Source organism: Ranitomeya variabilis, chromosome 4 (assembly GCF_051348905.1).
Source record: "Ranitomeya variabilis isolate aRanVar5 chromosome 4, aRanVar5.hap1, whole genome shotgun sequence".
NCBI lineage: Eukaryota > Metazoa > Chordata > Amphibia > Anura > Dendrobatidae > Ranitomeya > Ranitomeya variabilis.
In genome coordinates this window covers 731,954,968-731,982,620 of record NC_135235.1, presented here as the reverse complement: position 1 = coordinate 731,982,620, position 27,653 = coordinate 731,954,968, and the positions used below count along the sequence as shown (strand labels likewise).

Here is a 27,653-nt window from a genome sequence, read left to right as displayed (position 1 = left end):
TTCCGCCGTTGCGTTTTTCTTTGACAGCAGAGGACAGATATTAAGAAAATGACCAGTTTTACCGCAGTAAAAACAGGCTCCCTGCTTTCTGAACACAGGGGCTCGATGCTTAACATGTGACACCCCTGCAATTTGCATAAGCTCCGTGGGCTCACCTGCGGCAACCTCACGTGTACCTACGCTCTCTCCCGTAGGCGGTGTCTCATGCTCCCCCTGACGCAAATGGCGATCAATGCGGACAACAAGACTCATAGCGAAATCTAGAGAAGCAGGAGTCTCGTACATCAGGAGGGCTTTTTTAACCCTTCCAGAAACCCCATGAATAAACTGACTCCGCAGCGCTGGATCATTCCATTGTGTGTCGACTGACCAGCGGCGAAATTCAGAACAGTAATCCTCTGCAACACGCTCCCCCTGGCGAATAGCGGGTATCTTAGATTCTGCTAGAGCCATTCTGTCAGGGTCATCGTAAATGTGTGCAAGAGCAGAAAAAAACCTCTCCACTGAGTTAAATGCAGCAGAATCAGATGGCAAAGAAAACGCCCATGCTTGGGGGTCACCGTTTAATAATCACAACACCAGGCCCACACGCTGAGCCTCATTACCTGAGGAGATCGGACGCATCCGAAAATAGGGATTTTTGTGTGTACTCATCGTAAAATCCTTTTCTCCGAGCCACTCATTGGGGGACACAGGACCATGGGTGTTATGCTGCTGTCACTAGGAGGCTGACACTAAGTTGAGACAAAAAAGAGTTAGCTCCTCCCCTGCAGTATACACCCTCATGCTGGCTTCCAGAGACCCAGTTCAGTGCAAAAGCAGTAGGAGATTAATAACAGTACAATACCTAACGTTAGAGTATAACATGTCGAAGAAAGTCAGGAACCAAAAAGGTAACAAGCCATAAGGCTAACAGGGTGGGTGCTGTGTCCCCCAATGAGTGGCTCGGAGAAAAGGATTTTACGGTGAGTACACACAAAAATCCCTATTTCTCCTTCGCCACATTGGGGGACACAGGACCATGGGACGTCCCAAAGCAGTCCCTGGGTGGGAAACAAAACAACCAAATAAACTCCGTGTACCAACTGACTATAAATGCGCTACGGCCGCTTGCAGAATATGTCTGCCAAGGGCCGCATCCGCAGAAGATTGAATATGGACATTGTAGTGCTTTGAAAAAGTATGCAGGCTGGACCACGTTGCGGCCTTGCAAACCTGCTCCGCCGTCGCCTGGTGCCGGATGGCCCAGGAAGCACCCAACGACCGAGTAGAGTGTGCTCTAATCCCCGCCGGGACAGGTCTGGCCCTGACCTGATAGGATTCTTCGATAGCAGACTGAATCCATCTGGCTATCGTGGCCTTAGACGCAGCTAAAACCTTTCTGTGACCCTCTGGGAGAACAAAGAGGGAGTCCGATTTGCGGAAATGAGCAGTTCTGGAAATGTACCTCCTGAGGGCCCGTACACATCCAGGGTATGAAGGGCCTTTTGGACCCTGTGTTTTGGCTGTGGGCAGAAAGAGGGAAGAATGATGTCCTCGTTAAGGTGGAAAGATGAGACCACCTTAGGGAGAAAGTCCGGAGATGGGCGTAGAACTACCTTGTCCTGGCGGAAGGCAAGGAAAGGCGCCCGGCAGGATAAAGTGGTCAATTCTGAGACCCGTCTGATAGATGTCACTGCCACAAGGAAGGCAACCTTCCAGGAGAGGACAGGTAGCGGTAGGTCCTGAAGAGGTTCAAACGGAGGTTCCTGAAGAACGCTCAGGACCAAATTGAGATCCAGGGTCTCTAACGGCATTCTGTAGGGGGGTACCACATGGGAGACCCCCTGAATGAAGGTCCTGACCTGCAAGTTGGCAGCGATCTTACATTGAAACAACACGGATAGAGCTGAGATCTGACCCTTGAGGGAACTCAGTGCCAGGCCGGAATCCAAACCGGACTGCAGGAAATCCAAAATGGAAGGAATAGAGAAAGCAAGCGGAGGGCGACTTCGGAGCCTGCACTACGAGAAGTAGGCCTTCCAGGTGTGGTGGTAGATGCGAGCTGAGGACGTCTTGCGAGCTTTGATCATGGAGGGAATGACCTGCTGAGAGAAACCAGCTTGGGTTAGAATCCAGGTTTCAACAGCCACGCCATTAAACGTAGGGCCCCTGAGCTCTGGTGGAAGATCGGCCCTTGGCGAAGCAGATCTGGGCGGTCTAGTAACCGCCAGGGAACGTCGGATACGAGCTGAACGAGCTCCGCGTACCATGCGCGACGTGGCCAATCCGGGGCAACAAGGATGACCTGAACCCCCTCCGTTTTGATTTTCCGGATCACCTTCGGTAGTAAAGGAAGCGGAGGAAACACGTACGGAAGTTGGAACCGATGCCACGGGTATATCAGAGCGTCCACCCTGATGGCCTGGGGATCCCGAGAACGTGCTATGAAGTTGTGAACTTTGGCGTTCAGTCTGGACGCCATCAGATCCACGTCCGGGGTTCCCCAGCGAAAGCAGATTTCCCGGAAAACCTCTGGATGAAGTTCCCACTCCCCTGAGGCGAGGCCCTGACGGCTGAGAAAATCCGCCGCCCAGTTCTCGACGCCCGAAATGTGCACCGCGGTAATGATAGAGTGGTTGGCCTCGGCCCAACGAAGAATGTGGGAGACTTCCTGCATCGCCGCCCTGCTGCGGGTACCCCCTTGATGGTTTATATACGCCACGGCTGTGACGTTGTCCGATTGAACTCGAACTGGGTGACCCGCAAGCAGGGGGTGGAAGCGTCTCAGGGCGAGTCTGATCGCTCGAATTTCCAGGATGTTTATAGGGAGCCTCGACTCCCGAATCGTCCAATGCCCCTGGGCAGAGTGGTGTAGGAAAACCGCTCCCCAGCCGAGGAGACTGGCATTGGTAGTTACCACCAGCCAGCGGATCGGGAGGAAAGACTTCCCCTGGAGGATAGATGATCCCAGAGTCCACCATGTGAGGGCTTGCCTGATCCGTGGTGACAGAGGGCATGGGCGATCGAGGGATAAGGGACTCCTGTCCCAGATGTCCAGCAGAGCCTGTTGTAAGAGGCAGAGATGGAGTTGAGCGAAGGGAACAGCTTCTATTGCGGCCACCATCTTTCCCAGGATCTTCATGGCAAAACGGATGGACCGGGGACGAGGGTGACAGAGCGTCCGAGATCCCTGCTGAAGCTCTTGGGCCTTGGACCGAGGAAGTAAGACCAGTCCCCTCGATGTGTCCAGGATCATGCCTAGGAATGAAATCCGTCAGGCAGGAATGGGAGAGGATTTGTCCGAGTTGATTAGCAAGCCCAGGCGCGAAAGAGAATCCAAGGTAATGTGGACGCTTGCTTCGCAGGCCTGATAAGACGGACCTTTTATGAGGAGGTTGTCTAAGTATGGCAACACGACCACTCCTCGAGAGTGAAGAATAGCCATGACAGTCGCCATGACTTTTGTAGATACCCTGGGCGCCGTGGCGAGACCGAAGGGTAAGGCTGTGAACTGAAAGTGGTCCTCCAGAATGGCGAAACGGGGAAACCTTTGATGTGGCGGGAAGATTGGGATGTGAAGGTAAGCATCTTTGATATCTATTGATGCTAGGAACTCCCCTCTTTCCATAGAGGAGATGACCGATCGGAGAGATTCCATCCTGAAGTGCCGTACTTTTACGTACTTGTTTAGGAGCTTCAGGTCCAAAATGGGGCGTACCGTCCCGTCCTTTTTCGGCACGACGAAGAGGTTCGAGTAGAAACCTCTGAATCTCTCGTGTTCCGGAACCAGAACAATGACCCCGCTTTGGCGGAGGGATTCGATGGCGCAGTGAAGGGCGCAAGATTGAGCTCCCGAACTTGGGAGACGAGAGGGAAAAAAACGTGCTGGAGGGGAGGCGGAGAGTTCTAGTTTGTAGCCAGACGACACCAGATCCCTAACCTATTCGTCGTGGACGACGGCGAGCCAGACGTGCTGAAAAAGAAGCAGACGTCCGCCTACTTTGGAGGTGTCGACTGGAATAGACCCCGAGTCATTGTGAAGTGAATCTGGCAGGCCTGGACCCTCTGGTTCTGGGTTGCCTAGGCTTTCCTCGCCAGGACTGATTCGGCCTGAAGGAAGGTCGAGAGTCCCTGTCTGAGCGAGCGGATCGTTCTGATCTGGATGAGGGAGCAGAATTGGACCAGAATGGGCGACTGCGAAAGGGCCGAAAGGGAAAATATTGTTGACGCTGAAAAGTGGCTTTGGGCCTGTGTTGCGGGAGGAACTTGCTCTTTCCTCCTGTAGCGTCGGAAATAAGCTGGTCTAGCTTTTCTCCGAAAAGACGCCCGCTCTGAAAGGGAAGGGAAATCAGAGACTTTTTTGAGAAGGAATCTGCGCGCCACTCTCTGAGCCAGATAGCTCTCCTAATGGTGATGGCGTTTGAAGCTGCAGTTGCTGCACAGTCCGCCGCGTCGAGGGACGCATACATCACATAATCTCCAGCCATGGCAATTTGTTTGGCCAGGTCTGCCACCTCAGGTGGAAGTTCCTGTTCCTGAATGGATTTTGCGAGGGCATCCGCCCAGTAAACCATTGCCTTGGCAACCCACGCCGCAGCGAAGGAAGGAGATAGAGAGGAACCCGAGGCTTCGTACACTGAGCGAGCTAGGGAATCTAGCTGGCGTTCTGTGGGATTCTTAATTGAAGCACCGTCAGGAACGGATAGGAGAGTTTTGGTTGCCAAGCGCGAAACCGGAGGATCTACTAGTGGAGATTCCGTCCAATCTTTAACAAGATCTGCGGAAAAGGGATACTTCGACTCCAGAGCCTTTTTGCCTGTAAAACGCTTATCCGGACGCTCCCTGTGTCGCCTGACTATATCCAGGAAATCTGGGTGAGAGGCGAACGTCTTATGGGAACGCTTGTTTCTCGTAAAGGAAACGGAATGGTCCGGGGCAGAATTAGAATCATCGTCCACTTTTAGTGCATGATTGACTACCTCAATGAGGGAGTCGACAGTAGACCTAAACTCCGGGTCTAAGGATGCATCAGACTCATACTCAGAGTCGTGATCGCTACGGGCCCCTAGAGAGGGTGAGCGAGAAGTGGAGCTACCAGAGGCTGACTGGTGTGACGAGTGCTCAGGGGAGGTAGTGCGGATCCGTTTTCTGGATGACCGTGCCTCCTTCCGGTGAGAGCGGCCCCTGCTGGCTGACGATTCCCCTGTTACGGAGGGATCTCTTAACCCAGGAAAAAGAGGGCCCCGCTCCCTAGAGGGGTCTTGAATGGATTTAATCGCTTTGGCTAGCGAATCCACAGACTGTGACAGGGACGCCACCCACTCCGGGGGACTAGATACACTGGGGTCGGTAGCGGCGGAGGGCTCCTGGGCACCTGGGGCATCGCAGGCTGAGCAGAGGGGGGAACTCTGAGGCTGAGGAAGAGGAGCCTGGCAGGTGGTACACGCAGTAAAAAAGGTAGTATGCACCTTAGTGATCTTTCTGGTCCTTGACTGGGACATGGTGTATGCTAAGTAAGAGATAGTGCACAGGTAGGGCCTGTAAGCTGTGGAAGCGAGGGCGACGCTGCAAGGGAGAACCTAACGTGGTCTCCTTACCCGTGGTCCTGTGTCCCGCTGAGAGAGGGAGAGCGGCAGTGCTGGTGGAGCGACAGCCAGCGGACAGGGCGCTGCACGTGGAGGAGCGCAGCCGGCAGTCAGAGCGCTGCACATGGAGCTGGAGCTGCGGCGTGCAGAGAGATGAAAGATGGCTGCCGGGGGTTGGTGAGGGTAATCTCGCAGAGAGCGAGAAGCACCAGGACCGGGGGACGGAGCCTCCGAATGACGCGAAAAAAGGGGGCGGAGCCTATCGAGAACCGGCCTGCTAGGCCGAAGCCGGGGACTAGGAGCGCCGGCCCCTAGGGGGAGACCCTGAAAAGGTGGAGGAGCCCTCCGGAACCGCTGGGACGACCGACCCTCCCCCAAATGTTATGGCACTTACCCCGACAGAAGGGGAGAAACGCAGAGAAGCTTGCTGCACCAGCGGTCATAGATTTTTCCCAGGATCTGGTGAGCTCTGCCCGGGGGATTAGGACGGTGCAGGGTTGGAGGAAGCCTCTATCCACCATCCCCATAAAAGGGGGGTGGAGAGGAACCGTTCGCCTCCTTCCATCATCCACTTTCTCAGTGGTGACGCAGTGGGGGCTGCACGGACGCCACAATGCAAGGTGCCTCTGAACAGCCGAGGTAAAACCTGGTGGGCAGGGCAAAAAAAGTCCGGCAATAGGCCTGGCTGCAGAAGAGGATACTGAAGGTGACACTCCAGTGCTCGTCTGATAAGGGAGGGGGGAGATCGGTGCCCTTGAAGGGGCCCGTCGCCCCTAAAAATCAGCTCAGGCAGTGGCTTCCCACGTCGCAGGAGAGGATACGGAGAGGTAAAACTCCCGTGCTCGCCTGTTGTTGGTTCGGGGGAGATCGGAACATGAAAGAATCCGTCGCCCCCTTCGTCCGGGATAGAAAGGTTTAAATCCAGTGTGCCTCCTACGGACACTAAGCTTGAACTGGGTCTCTGGAAGCCAGCATGAGGGTGTATACTGCAGGGGAGGAGCTAACTCTTTTTTGTCTCAACTTAGTGTCAGCCTCCTAGTGACAGCAGCATAACACCCATGGTCCTGTGTCCCCCAATGTGGCGAAGGAGAAATACAGTTTGCAAGCTTCACGAAAAATAACAAATTTACTGCGTTCCCCAGTAAACTTTTCAGGCAAAGGAAACTTAGGCTCAGTAACTCTACCTGCCGCTCCAGCTTGCACATTAGAAACTGCTATTCCCTGTTGCTGCACTGCTCCCCTCAACTCAGTGACTGACTTGTAGGGACAGCGCCTCCAACTGGCGGGTTATGGAATTCATGGGATCCATGAAATTCAAATAATGTTGGCCGATTATAATGTCACGGGAAGCCTAGGTAGGCAAGAGCTAATAACCCAGGCCCCTGCGATTTCCCTCAACTCTGGGAAACCCTGACTGACCCTCTACCCAGAGTTTACACTGAAGGTGTGCATGTCTGGGCCTCCACCCTCTCCCTGTCTCCTGTTTCAACCCTAGGCTGAAACCTCCACCCGCCACCCAGTGAAGAGACCTCTAACCAGCACCCACAGTTAGCACAGACAAGGATAACGGAAAATATACACCACGCTGCAGTCACTCAGGAATACACAATAAATGCACAGGGCAAAACAAATACAAATATAGGAGGGAGGAAAATATGACAAAGGGAAATATACACCACCAGATACGATACTCTTTTTCCTAGACCACGAGATAACCAAGCACAAGACAGAAGCTATAATCGGCGATGCCCAATGTTCAGGAGAACTATTTAAAGGCAGTGGGCATGGCCCAGCTTCTAATCCGAGCACCAGGTAAATTAACCCCGGACCAGCTAGATAAAATCTAGCCGACGCCAATGAGCGCATAGTGGACAAAAGCGGAATTACCGCTGTCTGTCGGACGACCTGGTCTGAACAGCGTCCGACATGACATAAAGCTGAGTGAGTTTTGGGCGAGGAGGAGAGGATGTGGCGCGCGGAGGGGAAATGGCTGCCGAGAACAAGCCGGAAGATGATCATGGAAATCGCAATGGCAGTCATGTAAAGATCTTTCTACCCAAGAAGCTGCTCGAATGTCTACCAGAATGTTCAAGCTTACGAAAAGAAAGCATCGTTGGAAGACTATCGAGAATTCATGTTGCTGACCGTCCTCTTGGATTTCTTTTTAATATTGTGTGACTCCTCCATTGATAAAGCATTCTTTGGGTCAGTACAATTACAGTTATACCTCATTTATATCTTTGTTTATGTTTTGGCATTTTTACACAATAAAAACTTTTACATAAAAAATAATTATTTTTGCATCGCTTTATTCTGACAGCTATAACTTTTTTATTTCTCCGGTGATGACGCTGTATGGTGGCTTGTTTTTTGTGGGACAAGATGACTTTTCAGCGGTACCACGTTTATTTATATCCGTCTTTTTGATAGTGTGTTATTCCACTTTTTGTTCAGAGGTATGATGATAAAGCATTTCTTTAAAACCTTTTTTATGGTGTTCACTAAAGGGATTAACTAGTGGGACAGTTTTATAGGTCGGGTCGTTACGGATGAGGCAATACTAAATATCTGTACATTTATTGTATAGATTTTTTTTATTTAAATATTTATTGATTGAATAAATACTGATTTATAATTTTTTAACATTTTTACAATTATTTACATTTTTAATTTAATTCTTAGTTTACACTGTGTCTCCCTATGAGACACTCATTTTGTGCAGGCTGATCGCTTCTATAACATGCAGAGCTGCATGCTATAGAAGCTTTCAATGCTGCACGGAGTTGCACACTGACCTGAGATACTTCCTGGTAATCGCTGCACATGACCGGAAGTCTCTCAGCAGTAGAGATCTGGATGTCGTCATGATGACATCGGGTCTCCATGGCAGGAATCGGGACCCAGCGTCATGCCGTGGGATCTCCGATCCAAAGTCAGAGGGTCTGTCAGCCCCTCTGCCAGCTTCGGAATGCTGTGGTCATGTTTGATCGCAGTGTTCGGGGGGTTAAAGTGCCGGGAGTGGTCCGTGACCGCTCCTGGGACTTAGTACCGGGTGTCACCTCTGATAATCATCTGACACCCGGCTGCGATCAGCTGCGCTCCCCCATGAGCGCAGCTGATTGCATGGGACGTACTATTCCATCCATGGGAATTAGGTCCCAGGTCACATGGATGAAATAATACGTCTGATGGCAGAAAGGGGTTAAAGTGCTATTGTAACAATGGTGGGAAGAATAATAATTTCACATTTCTTCAGATAATTTCAAGACACCAACTTAGGTAGGAAAGATAGTTTTGAGAGAGAAATTAGTAGCTTATTTGTATACATTAAAAAAAGTCCATCAAATATGGAGAGTTTAGCAATAAACAGAGAAAAATGTGTAGTCTTCGGATGACAAAAAAACTGAAAAGGCCAGAGAAGACTGGAAGGAGGCCAAAAAAATTGTTAAAGAATGAGCAGAGAAGAGAGGAATGTTTAGGAAGACACAAATGGACATTGAGTTGAGGAGGTTTGGGGATAAAGTGGGCAGGCTACTAGCAAATTTGGCAAAAGGAAGAAAGGGAAAAAAATATATTAAAACTTAAGAATAAAGAGGTTCTAGTAGTGGATAACCCCAAAGAGATAAGCTAAGATGAGTCACAGGGGGATGACAGAAGCAGAGATTTTTTGAGTAAACTTACAATGCCTAATTTCACAGAAACATATTTGACTTTGCTAAATGTCCCTGTTACGGAGGAAGAGGTGAAGAGCACTATTGGTGGTCTACCAGAAGGAAAAGCTCACTGTCCTGATGGGTTCACATGTGATTTCTTTAAAGTCATGACCCAGCAAATAGCTCCTATTCTAACTAAATGGTATAATGAGATACTTACAAGGTGAAGACTTGTTGGGGGAACCAATATGGCTCATAAAAGCTTGATACCAAAAGATGGGAAAAGCACGGCGGATCCAACTTCCTATAGACCTATCTCTCTGATAAACCAGTATATTAAAATAATTTCCAAACTTATGGCAAACAGGTTGGCAGGGATACTCCTAGCTCTAGTGTCATCAGCTCAAGTGGGCTTTCTGAAAGATAGAAGTGCGGTCACAAATGTTAGACGGACATTATTATTATTTATTTATATAGCGCCATTAATTCCATGGTGCTGTACATGAGAAGTGGTTACATACAAAGTTCTAGATATCATTTACAGTAAACAAATTTACAATGACAGACTGGTACAGAGGGGAGAGGACCCTGTCCTTGCAGACTTACATTCTACGGGATAATGAGGAAGAGAATGAAGTTCGGGGGTACGGCAGCTCTGGTGGTGGTGAGGCGGCAGCTTGGGTGGTGGTGAGGCAGCAGAATGGTTATTGTAGGCTGTAAGCTATCCTGAAGAGATGGGTTTTCAGGTTCTGTCTGAAGGATCCGAGGGTGGTGGATAGTCGGACGTGCTGAGGCGTGGAATTCCAGAGGATGGGGGATATTTGGGATAAATTTTGGAGGCAGTTGTGTGAGAAACAAATAAGTGTGGACGTGTGATCACGTGTTTCTCAACGCAGTGATCCAGAACACTGCCCCAATATGCAAATGCATGTAGAGAAGCTGCGGAGACACCATCACGTGTTTCTCAACGCAAGCAGTGAATAGCCAGGCCTTTCCCCGGGAAGGAACAACCACGGGAAGGGCAGCATCCGATAAAGGAAAACATCCAATAAAGGAAAACCACCTATGCCAAGCATGGTATCCATCCACAGACAGCTGTTTCGGGGAAAGGCCTGGCTATTCACTGCTTGCGTTGAGAAACACGTGGTGTCTCCGCAGCTACTCTACATGCATTTGCATATTGGGGCAGTGTTCTGGATCACTACGTTGAGAAACACGTGATAGTGTCTCCGCGGTGTTGGATGTTTTGGTCTCCACGAGGTCAATCATCTGTACTTTCATAGCCTTTTTACTAGACACTGCTTCTAATAGCCAGTTTCCTACTCCACACTGATGAGGGGCAAAAACCCCAAAACAGCTATCTGTGGATGGATACCATGCTTGGCATAGGTGGTTTTCCTTTATTGGATGTTTTCCTTTATCGGATGCTGCCCTTCCCGTGGTTGTTCCTTCCCGGGGAAAGGCCTGGCTTTTCACTGCTTGCGTTGAGAAACACGTGATGGTGTCTCCGCAGCTACTCTACATGAACTACCATAATAGATAGATCGGGTAAAAAGAAAAGCGAAATGGAGGAAAGATGATGAGTTGAGTTTTGTCTACATTGAGTTTTAGGAAGCGAGAGGTGAAGGAGGATATGGCTGATAGACACTCCAGGATTCTGGACAGCAGAGAGGTGACATCTGGGCCAGAAAGGTAGATCTGAGTGTCATCAACATACAGGTGGTACTGGAAGTCATGGGACTTTATGAGTTGTCCTAAGCCAAGGGTATAGATGGAAAAAAGTAGGGGCCCCAGGACAGAGCCTTGAGGGACTCCAACAGAGAGAGAGCAGGAAGAGGAGGCAGTGTGGGAGTGGCAAACGCTAAGGTAAAGAGGCGATCCAGGACAGGGCAAGGTCTTTGATGTCAAGAGAAGAAAGAATCTGTAGCAGTAGGCAGTGGTCGACTGTGTCAAAGGCAGAGGACAGATCGAGAAGGAGGAGGATGAGAACTGTCTGTTAGCTTTGGCTGTAAGTCATTAGTGATTTTCGTCAGGGCAGTTTCGGTGGAGTGGTGGGGGCGGAAGCCAGATTGGAGGTTGTCAAGGAGAGAATTAGATGAGAGGTGGAAGGAAAGTTGAGCATGGACATGCTGCTCAAGGAGTTTGGTAGCAATTAGCCTTAGGGTAAGTTCAGACAAGGCGTTTTTGCTGCGTTTTTTATGCTAATTTTCAGCTGCCTTTTAAGTACCAGCAAAGCTTATGAGATTTCAGAAATCTCATGCACACACATTGGGTTTTTGTTTGATCAGTATTTTGTGCTTTGCAGCATTTTTTTGACATAGGGCATGTCACTTCTTTCAGCGTTTTTCACCCATTGACTTGAATGGGTGGTGAAAAAAACGCTGCAAATACGCTAGGTTGACTTTTCTTGCAGCGTATATGCTGCAGAGAAGTCAAGCAGAGCCGGATGTGATGTCACACTCGGCTCTGCTACATCGAGATAGCAGGCTGCATGATGCATTCATGCAGCCTGTCATCCAGCAGCTGACCCCCCATTCACTTGAATAGGGGGGACCGACATTAGTGTTTGACACGCTGTCATATGCATGACAGCGTGGCAAACACCGCTTCTGATTGGCGGAGAAATCCTCCCCACCGGTCAGAGAGCCGCAGCTCCCCGCTGTCAGAAGACACATGAGTCACATGATGCCGGCATGTGTATGTCACTGGAAGTGACATGAATGATGACAGATGTCGCCATATTGGTGAGAAACAAGTAACACTTCCTGCTGTTAAATTGTTTCTATGTTTGTTCACATATTATTAGCGTGTCTGTATCATCAATGGTGACCTAAACAATGGTGAGTATTGCCCTTAGGTATTATACTAATGAGAGACCAGAGGGAAAGAACAAGTATAGTAAGATCACATGAGCGACCTTTCGCAATGTTCATTTTTGTTATTTTCTGTAAAGTAGTTAAAAATGATGTACATTTCTCTTCATGTTTTGAATTTGAAAATTGTGTGCAATGTTCCCAATGCTGGAAATCAAAACTAGTATGAAGATTTGGGATTAACTAATGTTTTTGAACACACTGCTATTATTTTGAACACTACTGTATTTAGGTAATGCTATAGGCAAATAGAGGGAGACGAAATTGGGGAAAAAATCCTAGTAGGGTGGAAGGTAGGACAGAAGAACATTTTCAGTGAGGTTTGGAGGGACGCATAGTTTAGGATCATGCATAGAGCAATCTTGGCCTTTAATATACCAATATCCAAAATATTAGAAATCTTCTGACACATTGTCCAAAATGCAAACTTAAAGATTCCGACTTACTACGTGGATTGTGGAGTTGCCCTTAAGTACAAGAATTCTGGAAAGACATAAAGCGTATATTGGAAAATACGAGTGTTCCTCTATATCTGTTACCATTTCTTTTCCATTACTGGAGGAGTGAGGAAGGTGTACAACAAAAAGAGAAGGAAAAACTAACCCCAATATTCCATACAATCTGTGTAATTGCTACAGAGGCTTCTTACAATATTAGTTTCCTGAATCTATTCCAAATTGGAGAGAGACAATCGGCCAAGTGACGGCCATATTCCATCTGGAAAGGATGAAAGCAGAACGTGATAAGGAGAGATATGGAAAATTGCTTATGATAAATTGGAAAGACTTTGCACTCCGTTATTATAAAAAGGAGGAAGTTCATAAAATCATGAGGGCTATTGACCAGACCAGTTCGTATTTACTGGAAGACTTTAGTGGAACATTGGGGAACTTAAATATAATTGATCCAAATGTGGAGGGAAAAGGGGGGAGAGATACCGGCTAAGGCTACTTTCACACTAGCGTTAACTGCAATACGTCGCAATGCGTCGTTTTGGTGAAAAAACGCATCCTGCAAAAGTGCTTGCAGGATGCGTTTTTTCACCATTGACTAACATTAGCGACGCATTTGCGACGCATTGCCACACGTCGCAACCGTCGTCGTTACATGTAACGTTTTTTGCTGCCGACGGACCGCAATTTCCGACCGCGCATGCGCGGCTGGAACTCCGCCCCCACCTCCTCGCTCCTCACAATGGGGCGGCAGATGCGCTTGAAAAATGCATCCGCTGCCCCCGTTGTGCGGCGGAGACAACGCTAGCATCGGTAACCTCGGCCCGATGCACTGTGACAGGCCGAGCCCGACGCTAGTGTGAAAGTAGCCTAACAGAACATTGTATAGATTAAATAAGGAAGTGCAACATCCGAGGGGTTACTGTGGTCAAGAGAATGATAGGATAGAAGTGAACACTGGAAATATAAATAGTATAGCCTGCATGTCTGGGTGGAGGGAGGAAGTTAGGGAATTATATGTTTATTTTATTTTTCAATTACTCCGTTTGGGATCCTTTCATTTTGAAAATGGAAGAAAGGAAACTAAATCTGAGAGTTTGTAAACTAAGTGTATATAATTTTATTATTTAATTATAGATGTTAAAAATCAATAAAAAGCAATTTTGTAAAAAAAAAATTGCTTTTTGTTCAGCAATGGAACCTTGAGTGGTGAGCCTGCATACAGACCATGGAGGTTGAGTGCATGCCTTACAGTTTTCTTTATAACAATTGTAGCTGCTGATTCCAGGTCTTTCTGTAGCTCTCCTCAGGTAATCCTTGGCTCTTGGAAAAAATTTTGTCTAAAACCTGGTCATGGCCGGTTTATGGTAAAATAATGTTCTTTCACTTGCCATACTGCCACAACAGTACTCACTAGAACCTTCAGTAGTTTATAAATGTTTCTGTAACCAATCCCATGAGTATATTTTGCAAGAATAAGGTTGCAAAGGTCTTGAGACAGCTCACTGGTTTTACGTATCATGAGTTTTTTTTTTTGGGTGACATTCTGGTGAGGATTTCATGTCAATAGTAGATTTCATGTCAAACAGAACTTAATATTTAGTACAGAAACCTTTGCAATTACAGAGGTCAGACATTTCCCATCGTTATTGACCAAGTTTACACACACACTGCAGCAGGAATTTTGGTCCACTCCTCCATACAGATCTCCAGTTAGTACAGGTTTCAGGGCTGTCGCCGGGCAACATTAAGTTTCAGTTTTCTGGAGACTGGCTAGGCCACTCCAGGACTTTGAAATGCTTCTTATGAAGCCACTTTTAGTTGCCAAGGCTGTGTGTTTGGGGTCAATGTCGTGCTGGAAGACCCACCAATGACCCACCTTCAATGCTTACTAAGGAAAAGAGGTTGTTGGCCATAATATTATGATACATGACCCCATTCATCCTCCCTTTAATATGGTGCAGTCATCTGACTTCTTTCGCAGAAAAGCACCAACTATGAGGTTTCCCCTATCATGCTTCATGGTTGGGATGTACTCATACTTCTTACTCAAAACACAGAGTGGAGTTTATACCAAAAAGTTATATTTTGTTCTCATCTCACCACATGACGTTCTCCCATGCTTCCTCTGGATCATCCACATGGTCACTGACAGATTTCCAATGGGCCTGGACTTGTGCCGGAGTGTGAGCAGGGGGAACTTGTGTGCCCTGCAGGATTTTAATCTATGACAGTGTAGTATGTTACTGACAGTAAGTTTGAGACTGTAGTCCCAGCTCTTTTCAGGTGTTTGACCAGGTCCTGCCATTTAGTTCTGGGCTGATTCCTGACTTTTCTTAGAATCATACTTACCCCTCGAAACGAGATCTTGCAGGGAGCCCCAAATCGAGGAAGATTGACAGTCATCTTGTGTTTCTTCTATTTTCTAATAATTGCACCAAGAGTCGTTGCCTTCTCTCCAAGCATCTTGCCTATTGTCCTGGAACCCATGCAAGTCTTGTGAAAGTCTACCCTGGAGCCCATCCCAGTCTTGTGCAGGTCTACAATTTTGTCCCTGATGTCCTTAGACAGTTTTTTGTTCTTAGCCAGGGTGGAGAGCTTGGAGTGTGATTGAGTGTGGGGACAAGGGTCTTCTATACAGGTAATGATTTCAAACAGGTGCATTTAATACAGGTAATGAGTGCAGAGTAGGAGAGCTTCTTAATGAAAAACTAACGGGTTTGTGAGAAACAGAATTCTTGCTGGTTGGTAAGTGATCAAATACTTACTGTATTTTTCGGACTATAAGATGCACTTTTTCCTCCAAAAACATGGAGGAAAATGGGGAGTGCATATTATAGTCTAGATGTACCGGCTCTGGCTGTGTTGGGGAGGTGGGTGAGTGGCATCGAGGGAGCAGCGGGTCACAGGAGGCTGGAGCCGGCTGCTGTGGCGAACGAGAAATGAATATTCACTGCATTCCACACCCATGGAAAGCAATGAATATTTATTTCTCTTTAATAGCGTCTTTGTATGATTGGCCCCCAGCCCCGGGTTGCTTTATGCTTGTAAGCAGCGCATGGCAGGGACATCATGCGCTGCTTGCAAGCCGAGGGGCAGCTGCCATAATTCTCATTGCTCTGCACACCGGGACTATGTGTGTGGTGGGCAGTGAGCATTCATTGCTCTTCAGTAGCGTGCACAGTGTCAGCTGCTGGCTTCCTGCTGCTGCCGGGCAGCCATGTGTGCCACTACTTAAGAGAAATTAATATTCACCTCTACACGCCCAGAGAAGTGAATATTCATTTATCTTAAGCAGCTGCACATGTGACCACAGGCAGCAGCAGGAAGGCTCTGGCTGACACTGCGCTACTGAAGAACAATAAATACTCGCTGTTCTCTGCGCACACAGTCTCGGCATGCAGAGTATTGAGTATTCTGGCAGCTGTGCTCTGCTTATGAGCTGCGCATGACGTCCCTGCCATGCACTGCTTACAAGCATAATGCAGCTGATGGCACCGGAACAAGATGCTGCGAGGGGGCGCAGGGAAGGTAAGTGAAATGACTTATTTTTTTATGTTTTCTGATGGGTCATTCATACCAGGATGGGGGTGGGGCCAATCATAATAATCTTTATTTATATAGCTCCAACATATTCCTCAGTGCTTTACAGTTTAACAGTTTCAGACACAACAGTCGTAAGTAACAATGTTAACGATACAATAATTAAAGCAAAATAAGACGACCCGACTCTTGAGAGCTTACAATCTACAATGAAGTGAGGGAGATACAAAGTACAGGTGTGTATTTACAATGATGGTCCACCAATCATCAGGGGTGGGGGATAGATGGAAGTAGTGAATGGGCTACACACATAAAATGACTGATTTGTTGAGAGTGGCTTATTACATTCACTAATGTGTTTTGAGGGAGCGCCTAAAACTATGCAAACTGTAGATGGTCCTAATATCTAGAGGTGGAGCATTCCAGAGGATTGGCGCAGCACGGGAGAAGTCTTGGAGTCAGGAGTGGGAGGTACGGATTTGTGCAGAGGTTAGTCGAAAGTCGTTTGCAGAGCACAGTGGTCGGTTAGGCTGATAGACCGAAATGAGGGAGATGTAAGGGGTGCTGCACTGTGGAGAGCTTTGTGGGTGAGAACAAGTACTTTGAGTTGGATTCTATAATAAATGGGCAGCCAGTGTAATGACTGGTGAAGAGCGGACACGTCTGAATACCGATTAGCTAGATGGACAACCCTGGCTGCTGCATTAAGGATAGACTGGGACCATGCATACCAGGACCGGGATGGGGGCCAATCATACCAGGATAGGAATTGGGGCAATGCATACTAGGACAAGATATGGACCCTGAATACCAGGATAGGGATTAGGCCATGCATACTAGGTTGAGATTGGGGCCCTGCATACCAGGATAGAAATGAGGATGATCATTCCTGCTAGGATAGGGATGAGGAGGACCATTCCTACCAGGATAGGGATGAGGGATCCATGCATACCAAGATAGGGATGAGAGGGCCATGCATACCAGAGTAGGGATGATGGGACCATGTGTGTCACGGTTCCCACCGTGCTGCCAACAATATGTCCCGGATCCCAACAATATGTCAGGCATCCCTGATACCTTGATAACAAGGGGGTTGTTTGATTTCCCCTGGTTCCTTCTGAAGGTGATTTATCTACATTCCACTTCCCAGTTCCAGTTTGGAACTTGCAGCTCTTGGGCGCCCTTTGCCTTCAGGTCAGATCAGGTACTGCACCTAGGGTAATTAGTCGCCAGAAAGGCTGCCTGCTATGTACTGGCTATTGGGCACACTGCAGCGAGGACGATATAACTACTCCCACTCAGGCGGGAACAATAATTATCAAGGCCGCCGGTCGCTGCAAAGACGCCCAATTGCACAGAACAAGGTCGCTGCATCCAGCTCCGATTTTCACCAAAGGTTAACGGGTCCGGAGCCAACCCAAATCAGTAGCGTTATTCACCTCAGTGGATGCACAGTCATATAGAGCATGAAGAGATAAGCTAGTAAAATTGTATATTTTACTCCATAAAAGATAGGCAGTATTTACAAAAATATTAAAAAGATATTATAAAGATGACGAATCTTGTGTATATCACAATTACAAACAAAAAGGGATTAACGGTGAAAATGGACTTCCAATTCTTTTTTTATCATTCAAAGGTATGCCGTATGCTGGCTGGGGGAGGGGACCTTCCCCACTTATTCTCACGTCAGATTGCACAGCCTGTCATAGCTGAATCCCCAGGAAAAGACACTGCAAGAATCCTGCTTTACCCAGATATTCCCTGCCTAAAGCCCAGGCACTCCCCCTGTGGTGACATCACTTAGGGGCTGAAACCTCCCCTTTTCTTACAATATGAAAACTATTTTTTATGCATAGTTTGCTATGTGAACATCGATGCTCATCACGATGCTCATGATGTTCCCCACATCAGGGGCGTTCTGTTAAGTGTAAATACGGAGCCATTACATGATCTGCTTAAGGAGAAATCCGCACCTTGCACTCGTTGTCCCTAGCTGCTCGCGCTTTCAGTGGTCGATAGGTCTACCGATGGACATCCGGAATATGTAATTCGTATAGTTCCAGCCCAAATCAGTGCCGTAATATGTAACTTTAATATAATATATATTATATATTAATATAGATGGGAGGAGTGAGCAGCCTTAGCAGAAACTGCTATTTGCAGGGGGCAAAAAAAATTCTACACACACACACACACACACACAACCAGCAGAGAAAAGAGGGGGGGGTCAGAATTGCTCACAGCTTGTGTCTTGTAAAGCTAGGCAGACTCAAACATGGCATGTACACATTATCGTGACAATGTGTATCAGGATGTAGGAGATATTAAAGTACAATTTTTCCACATTTTTTGCTTCAGTTTTTATTTCCCTAACTTCCTCCTATATAACCTAGGTGAGTCTTATGGTCCGGTGCGTCTTATAGTCTGAAAAATATGATATTTCATGCAATAAAATGCAATTTAATTATGCAAAAATCATACAATGTTATTTCCTGGCTTTTATTTTTAGCTTCTGTATCTTACAGTTGAAGTGTACCTACAAAAAAAAAATTACAGACTTCATTTTTTTGTATCTGGAAAAACTTGCAAAATCTGTATAGTATCCAATAGTTATTTTCCTCATTGTATATAATTTTCTCCAGGTCAGAGCCATTTTTGACAGTCAACAAAATACAATTTAAGTAATTCATTCTTTACACTCTAGATATGATAATGACTTCTCACTGTGTGGGATTTTTTTATGTTTAAAAGGGTTGTTCTCTACTTGGACAATCCCTTCTCAAGCCTTATGTTTGATCCTGTTAAAATAAAAATAATTATTCAAACCTTCCATGCCGATGCAGTTCCAGCAGTGTCAGCACTTGCGTTCATAAAGCTCATGTGAGTTTGTCACGTCATGCAAGCCCTGCGGCCAATCAGCCCTGATGTCACTGTCCTCAACTTCAAATCAAACAATAGGAGGAAGTAGAGAGCAGCCGCAGCTCTGGTTTCCTGTTTATATTCAATACTTCCGAAGGCGGGGACAGTGAAGCCGGCACTGATTGGGCGCAGGGCTTGTGTACTGTAACAGCCTCACATGAATCCTGACACCGCTGAATTGGCACTGGCAAGGGAGCTGTGTATGAGTATTTTTGTTTTAACGAGGCCAAATATAAGGAATGACAGGATGTTGTCCTAGTAGTAAGACAACTGTTTTAAGAAGTTACAATTTTTGGTTAAATATTTCCAACATTCTGAACATGATTAGGGCTTCTCCCCTGTGCAACTTCTCTGATGTTTATTAAAGAGTTGAATTCCATGTAAAACATTTCTCACATTAGGAACAGGAAAAAGGCTTCTTCCCTGTGTGAATTCTTTGGTGGCTATCAAGATTCCCTTTCATATTAAAACATTTCCCACATTCTGAACAGGAAAAAGGCTTCTCCCCTGTGTGGATTCTCTGGTGGCTATCAAGATTCGCTTTCTTATTAAAACATTTCCCACATTCTGAACAAAAAAAAGGCTTCTCCCCTGTGTGGATTCTCTGGTGCCTATCAAGATTCGCTTTCTGATTAAAACATTTCCCACATTCTGAACAGGAAAAAGGCTTCTCCCCTGTGTGGGTTTTCTGGTGCGTAACCAAAACTGATTTCCGTTTAAAACATTTCCCACATTCTGAACATGAAAAAGGCTTCTCTCCTGTGTGAGATCTCTGGTGCTTAACCAATTCTGATTTGTGGTTAAAACATTTCCCACATTCTGAACAGGAAAAAGGCTTCTCTCCTGTGTGGATTCTCTGGTGACTATCAAGTTGCCCTTTCTGATTAAAACATTTCCCACATTCTGAACAGGAAAAAGGCTTCTCCCCTGTGTGGATTCTCTGGTGCTTAACCAATTCTGATTTTTGGTTAAAACATTTCCCACATTCTGAACAGGAAAAAGGCTTCTCCCCTGTGTGGATTCTCTGGTGCCTATTAAGATGCACTTTCAAGTTAAAACATTTCCCACATTCTGAACATGAAAAAGGCTTTTCACCTGTGTGAGATCTCTGGTGCTCAACCAAACCTGATTTCTGTTTAAAACATTTCCCACATTCTGAACAGGAAAAAGGCTTCTCCCCTGTGTGGATTCTCTGGTGGCTATCAAGATGCGCTTTCTTATTAAAACATTTCCCACATTCTGAACAGGAAAAAGGCTTCTCCCCTGTGTGGGTTCTCTGGTGGCTATCAAGATTCGCTTTCTGATTAAAACATTTCCCACATTCTGAACAGGAAAAAGGCTTCTCCCCTGTGTGGGTTTTCTGGTGCGTAACCAAAACTGATTTCCGTTTAAAACATTTCCCACATTCTGAACATGAAAAAGGCTTCTCTCCTGTGTGAGATCTCTGGTGCTTAACCAATTCTGATTTGTGGTTAAAACATTTCCCACATTCTGAACAGGAAAAAGGCTTCTCTCCTGTGTGGATTCTCTGGTGACTATCAAGTTGCCCTTTCTGATTAAAACATTTCCCACATTCTGAACAGGAAAAAGGCTTCTCCCCTGTGTGGATTCTCTGGTGCTTAACCAATTCTGATTTTTGGTTAAAACATTTCCCACATTCTGAACAGGAAAAAGGCTTCTCCCCTGTGTGGATTCTCTGGTGGCTATCAAGATGCGCTTTCTTATTAAAACATTTCCCACATTCTGAACAGGAAAAAGGCTTCTCCCCTGTGTGGGTTCTCTGGTGGCTATAAAGATTCGCTTTCTGATTAAAACATTTCCCACATTCTGAACAGGAAAAAGGCTTCTCCCCTGTGTGGATTCTCTGGTGGCTATCAAGATGCGCTTTCAAGTTAAAACATTTCCCACATTCTGAACATGAAAAAGGCTTTTCACCTGTGTGAGATCTCTGGTGCTCAACCAAACCTGATTTCTGTTTAAAACATTTCCCACATTCTGAACAGGAAAAAGGCTTCTCCACTGTGTGAGTTCTGTGGTGTATAACAAGATTCCACTTCTGGTTAAAACATCTCCCACACTTGGAACAAGAAAATCTATTCTCTGCTGTGTGAATTTTTTGATGCTTAAGAAAAGATTCTTTGAGGGGAAAACGATTTCCATATTCTAAAAGTAAAAATGGCTTCTTTACTTCAGGACCAATTTGTTTTTTAATGCTTATTTTGTGACTTTGATTTTCCTTAGTAGTCGGTAATGAATCAGAAGACAGGACCTGTTTCAGAAGATCAGACGATAGATCTTTGCTGTGAAGGGATGATGGTATATCTGGAGTAATGGCATTTACTTCAATTGTATCCTGTGGGATCTCAAGATTATCTGATTTAAAAACTGAAGATGTCAGCTGCCCCTCGGATCGCCTGGTGCAGTCATCTGTTAAAAATAAAACCAATTAGTTTTCATAAAAAATCCTTGAATTTTACATATTTTAACATTTGTAAGTAAACTGTCCACAACATGACAAGTTATGTTGAATATGTAATTATTCACTAAGACAAGACAGCTCACAGTCTAATAGAAAACTTCATAGGATGAACCAGTAGAGCATGGTGTTCAACTGTTTGTTTACTCTATATTTCGAAGGCAGAATGGACAGTCACCAAACAATGTTATGTTGAGGAAAATTATACCAATAAACCTTCTACTCATCACACAAAAAAAACAAATCCCTACTCAGGTCCATGATCTGTCAGTGAAAAACAGGTTTCTACATTACAAGTGGCTCAAAGGCTCTTGAAAAGCACCATGGCTTCCACACACCAATCCAGCAATATCTGCTCTCCCAAAGTCAAATTTTCCCCTCGCTTCTGAGCCTTGCAGTGTACCCAAACCACATTTAGCATCCATGTATAAAGCACGTGTAAAGCGCCATGGAATAAATGGCGCTATAAAAATTAAAGGGCCACTGTCACCCCCCCCCAGCCGTTATAAACTAAAAGAGCCACCTTGTGCAGCAGTAATGCTGCAGTCTAACAAGGTGGCTCTTTTAGTTTTTGATTCATTTATTACCTCAAAAAAGCGTTTTAAAAATTGGCCACACATACCAGATATTATGCCAGGAGGCGGTCCGAATCGTCCTCTATCAATCCCCCAACTGCCGTCACTCTTCTCTTCAGGGGCGATGGTACCCGCCCCCTGAGCGCTGTTATCTTCTGAAATCCGGCGCCTGCGCTGTGCGTGCCTGCCTGGGGCCTGCGCAGTGTTCATTGTCAGTGCGGCCACACTGTTGCTGAATCCCCCGCCCCGCACTGTTATTCATTATGCACAGTGCGGGGCTGGGGTTCCTGGGAAGGCAGGGGAGCTGGGGAGCGTCGGAGCTGGGGAGCGTCTAAACAGCGCAGTGCGCATGCCCAGGAACCCCAGCCCCGCACTGTGCATAATGAATAACAGTGCAGGGCTGGGGTTCCTGGGAAGGTAGGGGAGCGTCGGAGATGGGAAGCGTCTAAACAGCGCAGTGCGCATGCCCAGGAACCCCAGCCCCGCACTGTGCATAATGAATAACAGTGCAGGGCTGGGGTTCCTGGGAAGGTAGGGGAGCGTCGGAGATGGGAAGCGTCTAAACAGCGCAGTGCGCATGCCCAGGAACCCCAGCCCCGCACTGTGCATAATGAATAACAGTGCGGGGTGGGGGATTCAGCAACAGTGTGGCCGCACTGACAATGAACACTGCGCAGGCCCCAGGCAGGCACGCACAGCGCAGGCGCCGGATTTCAGAAGATAACAGCGCTCAGGGGGCGGGGACCATCGCCCCTGAAGAGAAGAGTGACGGCAGTTGGGGGATTGATAGAGGACGATTCGGACCGCCTCCTGGCATAATATCTGGTATGTGTGGCCAATTTTTAAAACGCTTTTTTGAGGTAATAAATGAATCAAAAACTAAAAGAGCCACCTTGTTAGACTGCAGCATTACTGCTGCACAAGGTGGCTCTTTTAGTTTATAACGGCTGGGGGGGGGGTGACAGTGGCCCTTTAATAATGATAATAAATAATAATGTATTTGGCATTACTACAGTGATAAGAGCCCACTTAATTTAAAATGTGTGTCTCCTGGAACACAATCTGGGCACTGTGTTGGGTAATAAAATGGCATATTTGCAATTTTCACTCTCCAACATCCACTGCGTGCTAATTTATGGAAAGTGACATAGTCACTACTCCAATACATTAATCCCCTGAGGGTTATAATTTCCAAAATTAAGCCAATTTATGGGGATTCCTACTGTTCTGGTTTTCTGCCATTTTCTCATATTAGGGCTTCTGCATATGGTATGTCCTATCTCCACGGAGATCTGCTCCTGTGATGTCTGGTTCTGTTACCAGGCACAACCTTATTCATTCTACAGGTGGCACTGGTAATGGAGGAGACATCGAATCCAGAAGCTCTGGGCGATGAAGGCTCTGTCCTGCCACTAAGATTAGGGTGCCTGGGATTTGTAGTACCATCCAGTCTGGCAGTATGGGTTTGTGTTGTCCAGTTTCCTGCTCCAGCCAGTTGGAAAGCACCACACCCTACCAAAGCTCGAAGCATATTGCTGGAAGCTGTCAGATACAGCCTTCTTCTCTGGTTAATTCCTCTGTGCTCAGCTCCTGGCTTGTTTATTTGTTTTCTGTTGTGATCTCGGCTCGCTTACTGACTACTCTTGTGTCTTCTGATTTTGAATTTTCTCTGCTTTCCTGGTACTGACCCGGTTACCTGACAATTCTTGCTACATCTCACATCACATAACAGAAGGTAACACCATGGCCAAAGCTTAGGGGGTCTCTGTCTATGTACAGACCCATGTAGAAGGGTTAAAGTATGATGAACAAGGCATGGGATGGGATCTGTAAAATGGAGTAGATAGCGCCAAGTCTGTTCATGGTGGCCATCTTTTGAGCTTCCAGGTGACCATGAACAGTGCCCCCAATGCATCGTGTCTACAAACTATTTCTGCAAGAGCTGCAGTTAAATAGCTAAATAGCTTCTTAACCCTGCCATGTGCCCAGACAGTAGTGTACAACTGTATATAGAGTATTGTCAGATTCAAGAGAAGTTGGAAAATAATTTGTAAGGTCCATTTGTTTCCTATTATCCTTTGTGAAGAATTCCAAAATGATCACCACAAAGTGACACACATCAGGTTCGAAAAATTGGGTCCTGATTAGGAACACAAAAGGACTGCGGGAAGTGGTTAAGTCAAAGGATTTGAGCAGTAACTACTGTAGTAAAACACTGTGACTAAAGACAATAACACATCTACTGAAATGATCAAACTCAACAGTCTTCATCAGTAATAAATGAGTAACTAGTGGAGAAACCTCTCTGGGGTAATTAGAGTATGGGGCTCAGTGGCTCTTTCAAGGGAAACTATTATAAGGGCCAATGGTAGATGTCAGATCAGTTTCAAGAAGAAATATTAGACATTCAAATACTTTTTTTTATAACAGTTTAGAGCTGATGTGTCAAAGTTTGGATGGAGGAGAATGTTGAGGTCTAGAGGCAAAATGGTGAACACACGATTGTCATACGACTGGGCTATACAACCAATAAAGCAGCCACAGCCGGTGACTGAGAAAAATCTGTGACTTCTCTGCATTTATATGTTACTACTGACCTGGGTAGTCACATGTAGGAATCTCCTCTTTACACCGCTCATCACCCCTCACATATGTATCTGTAGTATTAATATGGGTCAGATCTTCACCCTGAAAAACATTGCAATAGTCACAGACAGATGAAGAGAAAAGATAGTCACATCTATGATCAGCTCTAATCCTGCCATCAGTTCCGCCATCAGAGCATTACAGCCCTTACTGGCGAATAGGGCCTGACAAGCAGAGGGGGCCCACAGCAGGCCGCCTCTCCTCTACGGGCCCCAGCGGCTCAACTGATCATGCATCGTCAGACGCACGGCAAGTTAAAATCTGTTGCCTTGCGGGAGATCACAAGCTGGCAGATGTCAGTGGGCACATTGTCGGCGTATATTGTTACTCTCATATGATGGTACACGCCTGTATCAGGTGGACTACACCGCTGGACCTCAGCCAGGTAAGGATAAACCTTTTTTTTGTAAATCTGCAGAATGACGCTGAATTATACTACTATGGGGGTGCATTATACTACTATGGGGCTGCATTATACTGCTATGCTAAAACAAGACTGAGCACAAGACCTTCATAGCCGTCTACTCATCAAAGGGGAGATCTCATGATACCTTCTCTCCATCTACCTGATGATCCTGAGGAACATTGGGATCTTCTTGCTTATAGTCCTGTGGAAGAAGAGGATTGGGACACCTCTCTGGTGTTGTCCTCCTACTGGATAGAACTGGAGGAAACACATACAGGGACTGAATTCATTCTTTACATACAGATAATTATAGGCCAAGTGTATTTAGTCCTGTCTATTACCTGGTGATGTGAGGGGCTGGGGAACCTCCATCATGATGTCCTTGTACACATCTTTGTGTCCTGCTAAATACTCCCACTCCGCCATGGAGAAATAGACCGCGACATCCTGACACCTTATAGGAACCTGACACATACAATGATACCGTCATCCCCCCGATCCCTTCATAGTGTTACTGTATAATGTCCCAGCATTCCCAGCAGAGTCACCTCTCCAGTCAGCAGCTCAATCATCTTGTAGGTGAGTTCTAGGATCTTCTGGTCATTGATGTCCTCATGTATCAGGTGAGGTGGAGGCCCCGTGACTGGGCTCAGGGGTCTTCCCAATCCCTCAGACACAGGGTCCTGACAGCGCTCACTAGAGGTCTTCTTCACTACTGTGTAATCCTGGTTATGGAGAGACACATTAATAAATCTCACTACAGACATTTCCAGAGTCCTCACCTCTCCAGTTCTGTCCATCTGTTATTCCCATAGATAAGAATAATGTAATGTGACGTCATCAGAATCTCTCACCTCCCCAGTAAGCCGGAAGAGGATCTCTAGGGTGAGGTGTAATATCCTCTCCACCATCTTGTCTCTGTCCATATCCATCCTTGATGGGTAATTCAAGAAAATTCTCTTACATAGAAGATCTTCACTGAGAGGATCTGATATTGTAGAGACCTGAATGAGAAGATGAGCCAATGTAACATCATAAAAATCCCGTGTAATAATACAATTATTGGAAATAAGGGAAACATATGAGATTATTTTACAGTATTTAGTTTTCTTCTTTACATCTACTAAAAAAACCTATATACACTGCTCAAGAAAAATAAAGGGAACACTAAAATACCATATCCTAGATATCACTGAATGAAATATTCCAGTAGTAAATCTTTATTTATTACATAGTGAAATGTGTTGAAAACAATAAAACATAACAATGATCAATGTAAATCAAAATAAATATCCCATGGAGGTCTGGATTTGGAATGATACTCAAAATCAAAGTGGAAAATCAAATGACAGGCCGATCCAACTTCAGTGGAAATGCCTCAAGACAAGGAAATGTTCAGTTGTGTGTGTGTTGCCTCCATGTGCCTGTATGACCTCCCTACAAGCCTGGGCATACTCCTGATGAGGCGGCGGATGGTCTCCTGAGGGATCTCCCAGACCTGGACTAAAGCATCCGCCAACTTCAGGACAGTCTGCAACGTGACGTTGGTGGATCGTACGAGACATGATGTTCCAGATGTGTTCAATCGGATTCAGGTCTGGGGAACAGGCGGGCCAGTCCATAGCTTCAATGCCTTCATCTTGCAGGAACTGCTGACACACTCCAGCCACATGAGGTCTGGCATTGTCATGCATTAGGAGGAACCCAGGGCCAACCGCACCATCATATGGTCTCACAAAGGGTCTGAGGATCTCATCTTGGTACCTAATGGCAGTCAGGCTACCTCTGGCGAGCACATGGAGGGTTATGTGGCTCTCCAAAGAAATGACACCGCACACCATTACTGACCCCCTGCCAAACTGGTCATGCTGAAGGATGTTGCAGGGAGCAGATCGCGCTCCACCGCATCTCCAGACTCCGTCACGTCTGTCACATGTGCTCAGTGTGAACCTGCTTTCATCTGTGAAGAGCACAGGGCGCCAGTGGCAAATTTGCCAATCCCGGTGTTCTGTGGCAAATGCCAATCGTCCTGCACGGTGTTGGACTGTGAGCACAACCCATAAGGAAATCACAGCTAGAATAAGATTGTTCCTGTACAGAAAAATTGAACAAAGAAATTCACCGTGTAAAAACTGTACTTATAAAATTACCTTTAATTACGTCTTAACGCAGTAAGTTGATAACAAGGACCACTACCACCATTTAAAAGATACCAGGAGGTGCTTGTACCTATCACTAAACTGAACTGTTCCTACCTACCAGCGGAGGTTGGCACCCTACACCTGCACAATGGCGCCCCTGATCACTGTCAACTGTCCCTCCTACCCATATCCAGCCCTGTGGGATGGGGAAAGGAATAGGAGGAGAGATACTGAAATGAGAGTTTGTTTGGACAGTATACCACAATTATAGTGACTGAAGAAATTGCTAAGACCGGCACAATAGCAACATGGATCAACATGCACCGTATCATGCAGCACACTATGAAGGCGTATCGTTTCCTTATGTGCTTGAACTCTAAACCCTGCTATTGTGCCGGT

General features: G+C 46.4%; 1 protein-coding gene across 1 annotated transcript in view; it reads right to left on the bottom strand.

Moving 5' to 3' along the window:
• Nucleotides 1–18,323: 18,323 nt before the first annotated feature.
• The window catches only part of LOC143768252 (uncharacterized), a 66,364-nt gene continuing 57,034 nt past the window's right edge, over nucleotides 18,324–27,653 (bottom strand). The window contains exons 9-14 of the mRNA XM_077256945.1: nucleotides 25,968–26,117; nucleotides 25,662–25,838; nucleotides 25,455–25,578; nucleotides 25,259–25,371; nucleotides 24,659–24,749; nucleotides 18,324–21,437 (exon numbers count right to left, since the gene is read on the bottom strand). Coding sequence (XP_077113060.1) covers nucleotides 19,408–21,437; nucleotides 24,659–24,749; nucleotides 25,259–25,371; nucleotides 25,455–25,578; nucleotides 25,662–25,838; nucleotides 25,968–26,117 — 2,685 coding nt within the window. The 3' untranslated portion in view covers nucleotides 18,324–19,407. The remainder of the gene's footprint in view (nucleotides 21,438–24,658; nucleotides 24,750–25,258; nucleotides 25,372–25,454; nucleotides 25,579–25,661; nucleotides 25,839–25,967; nucleotides 26,118–27,653) is intronic.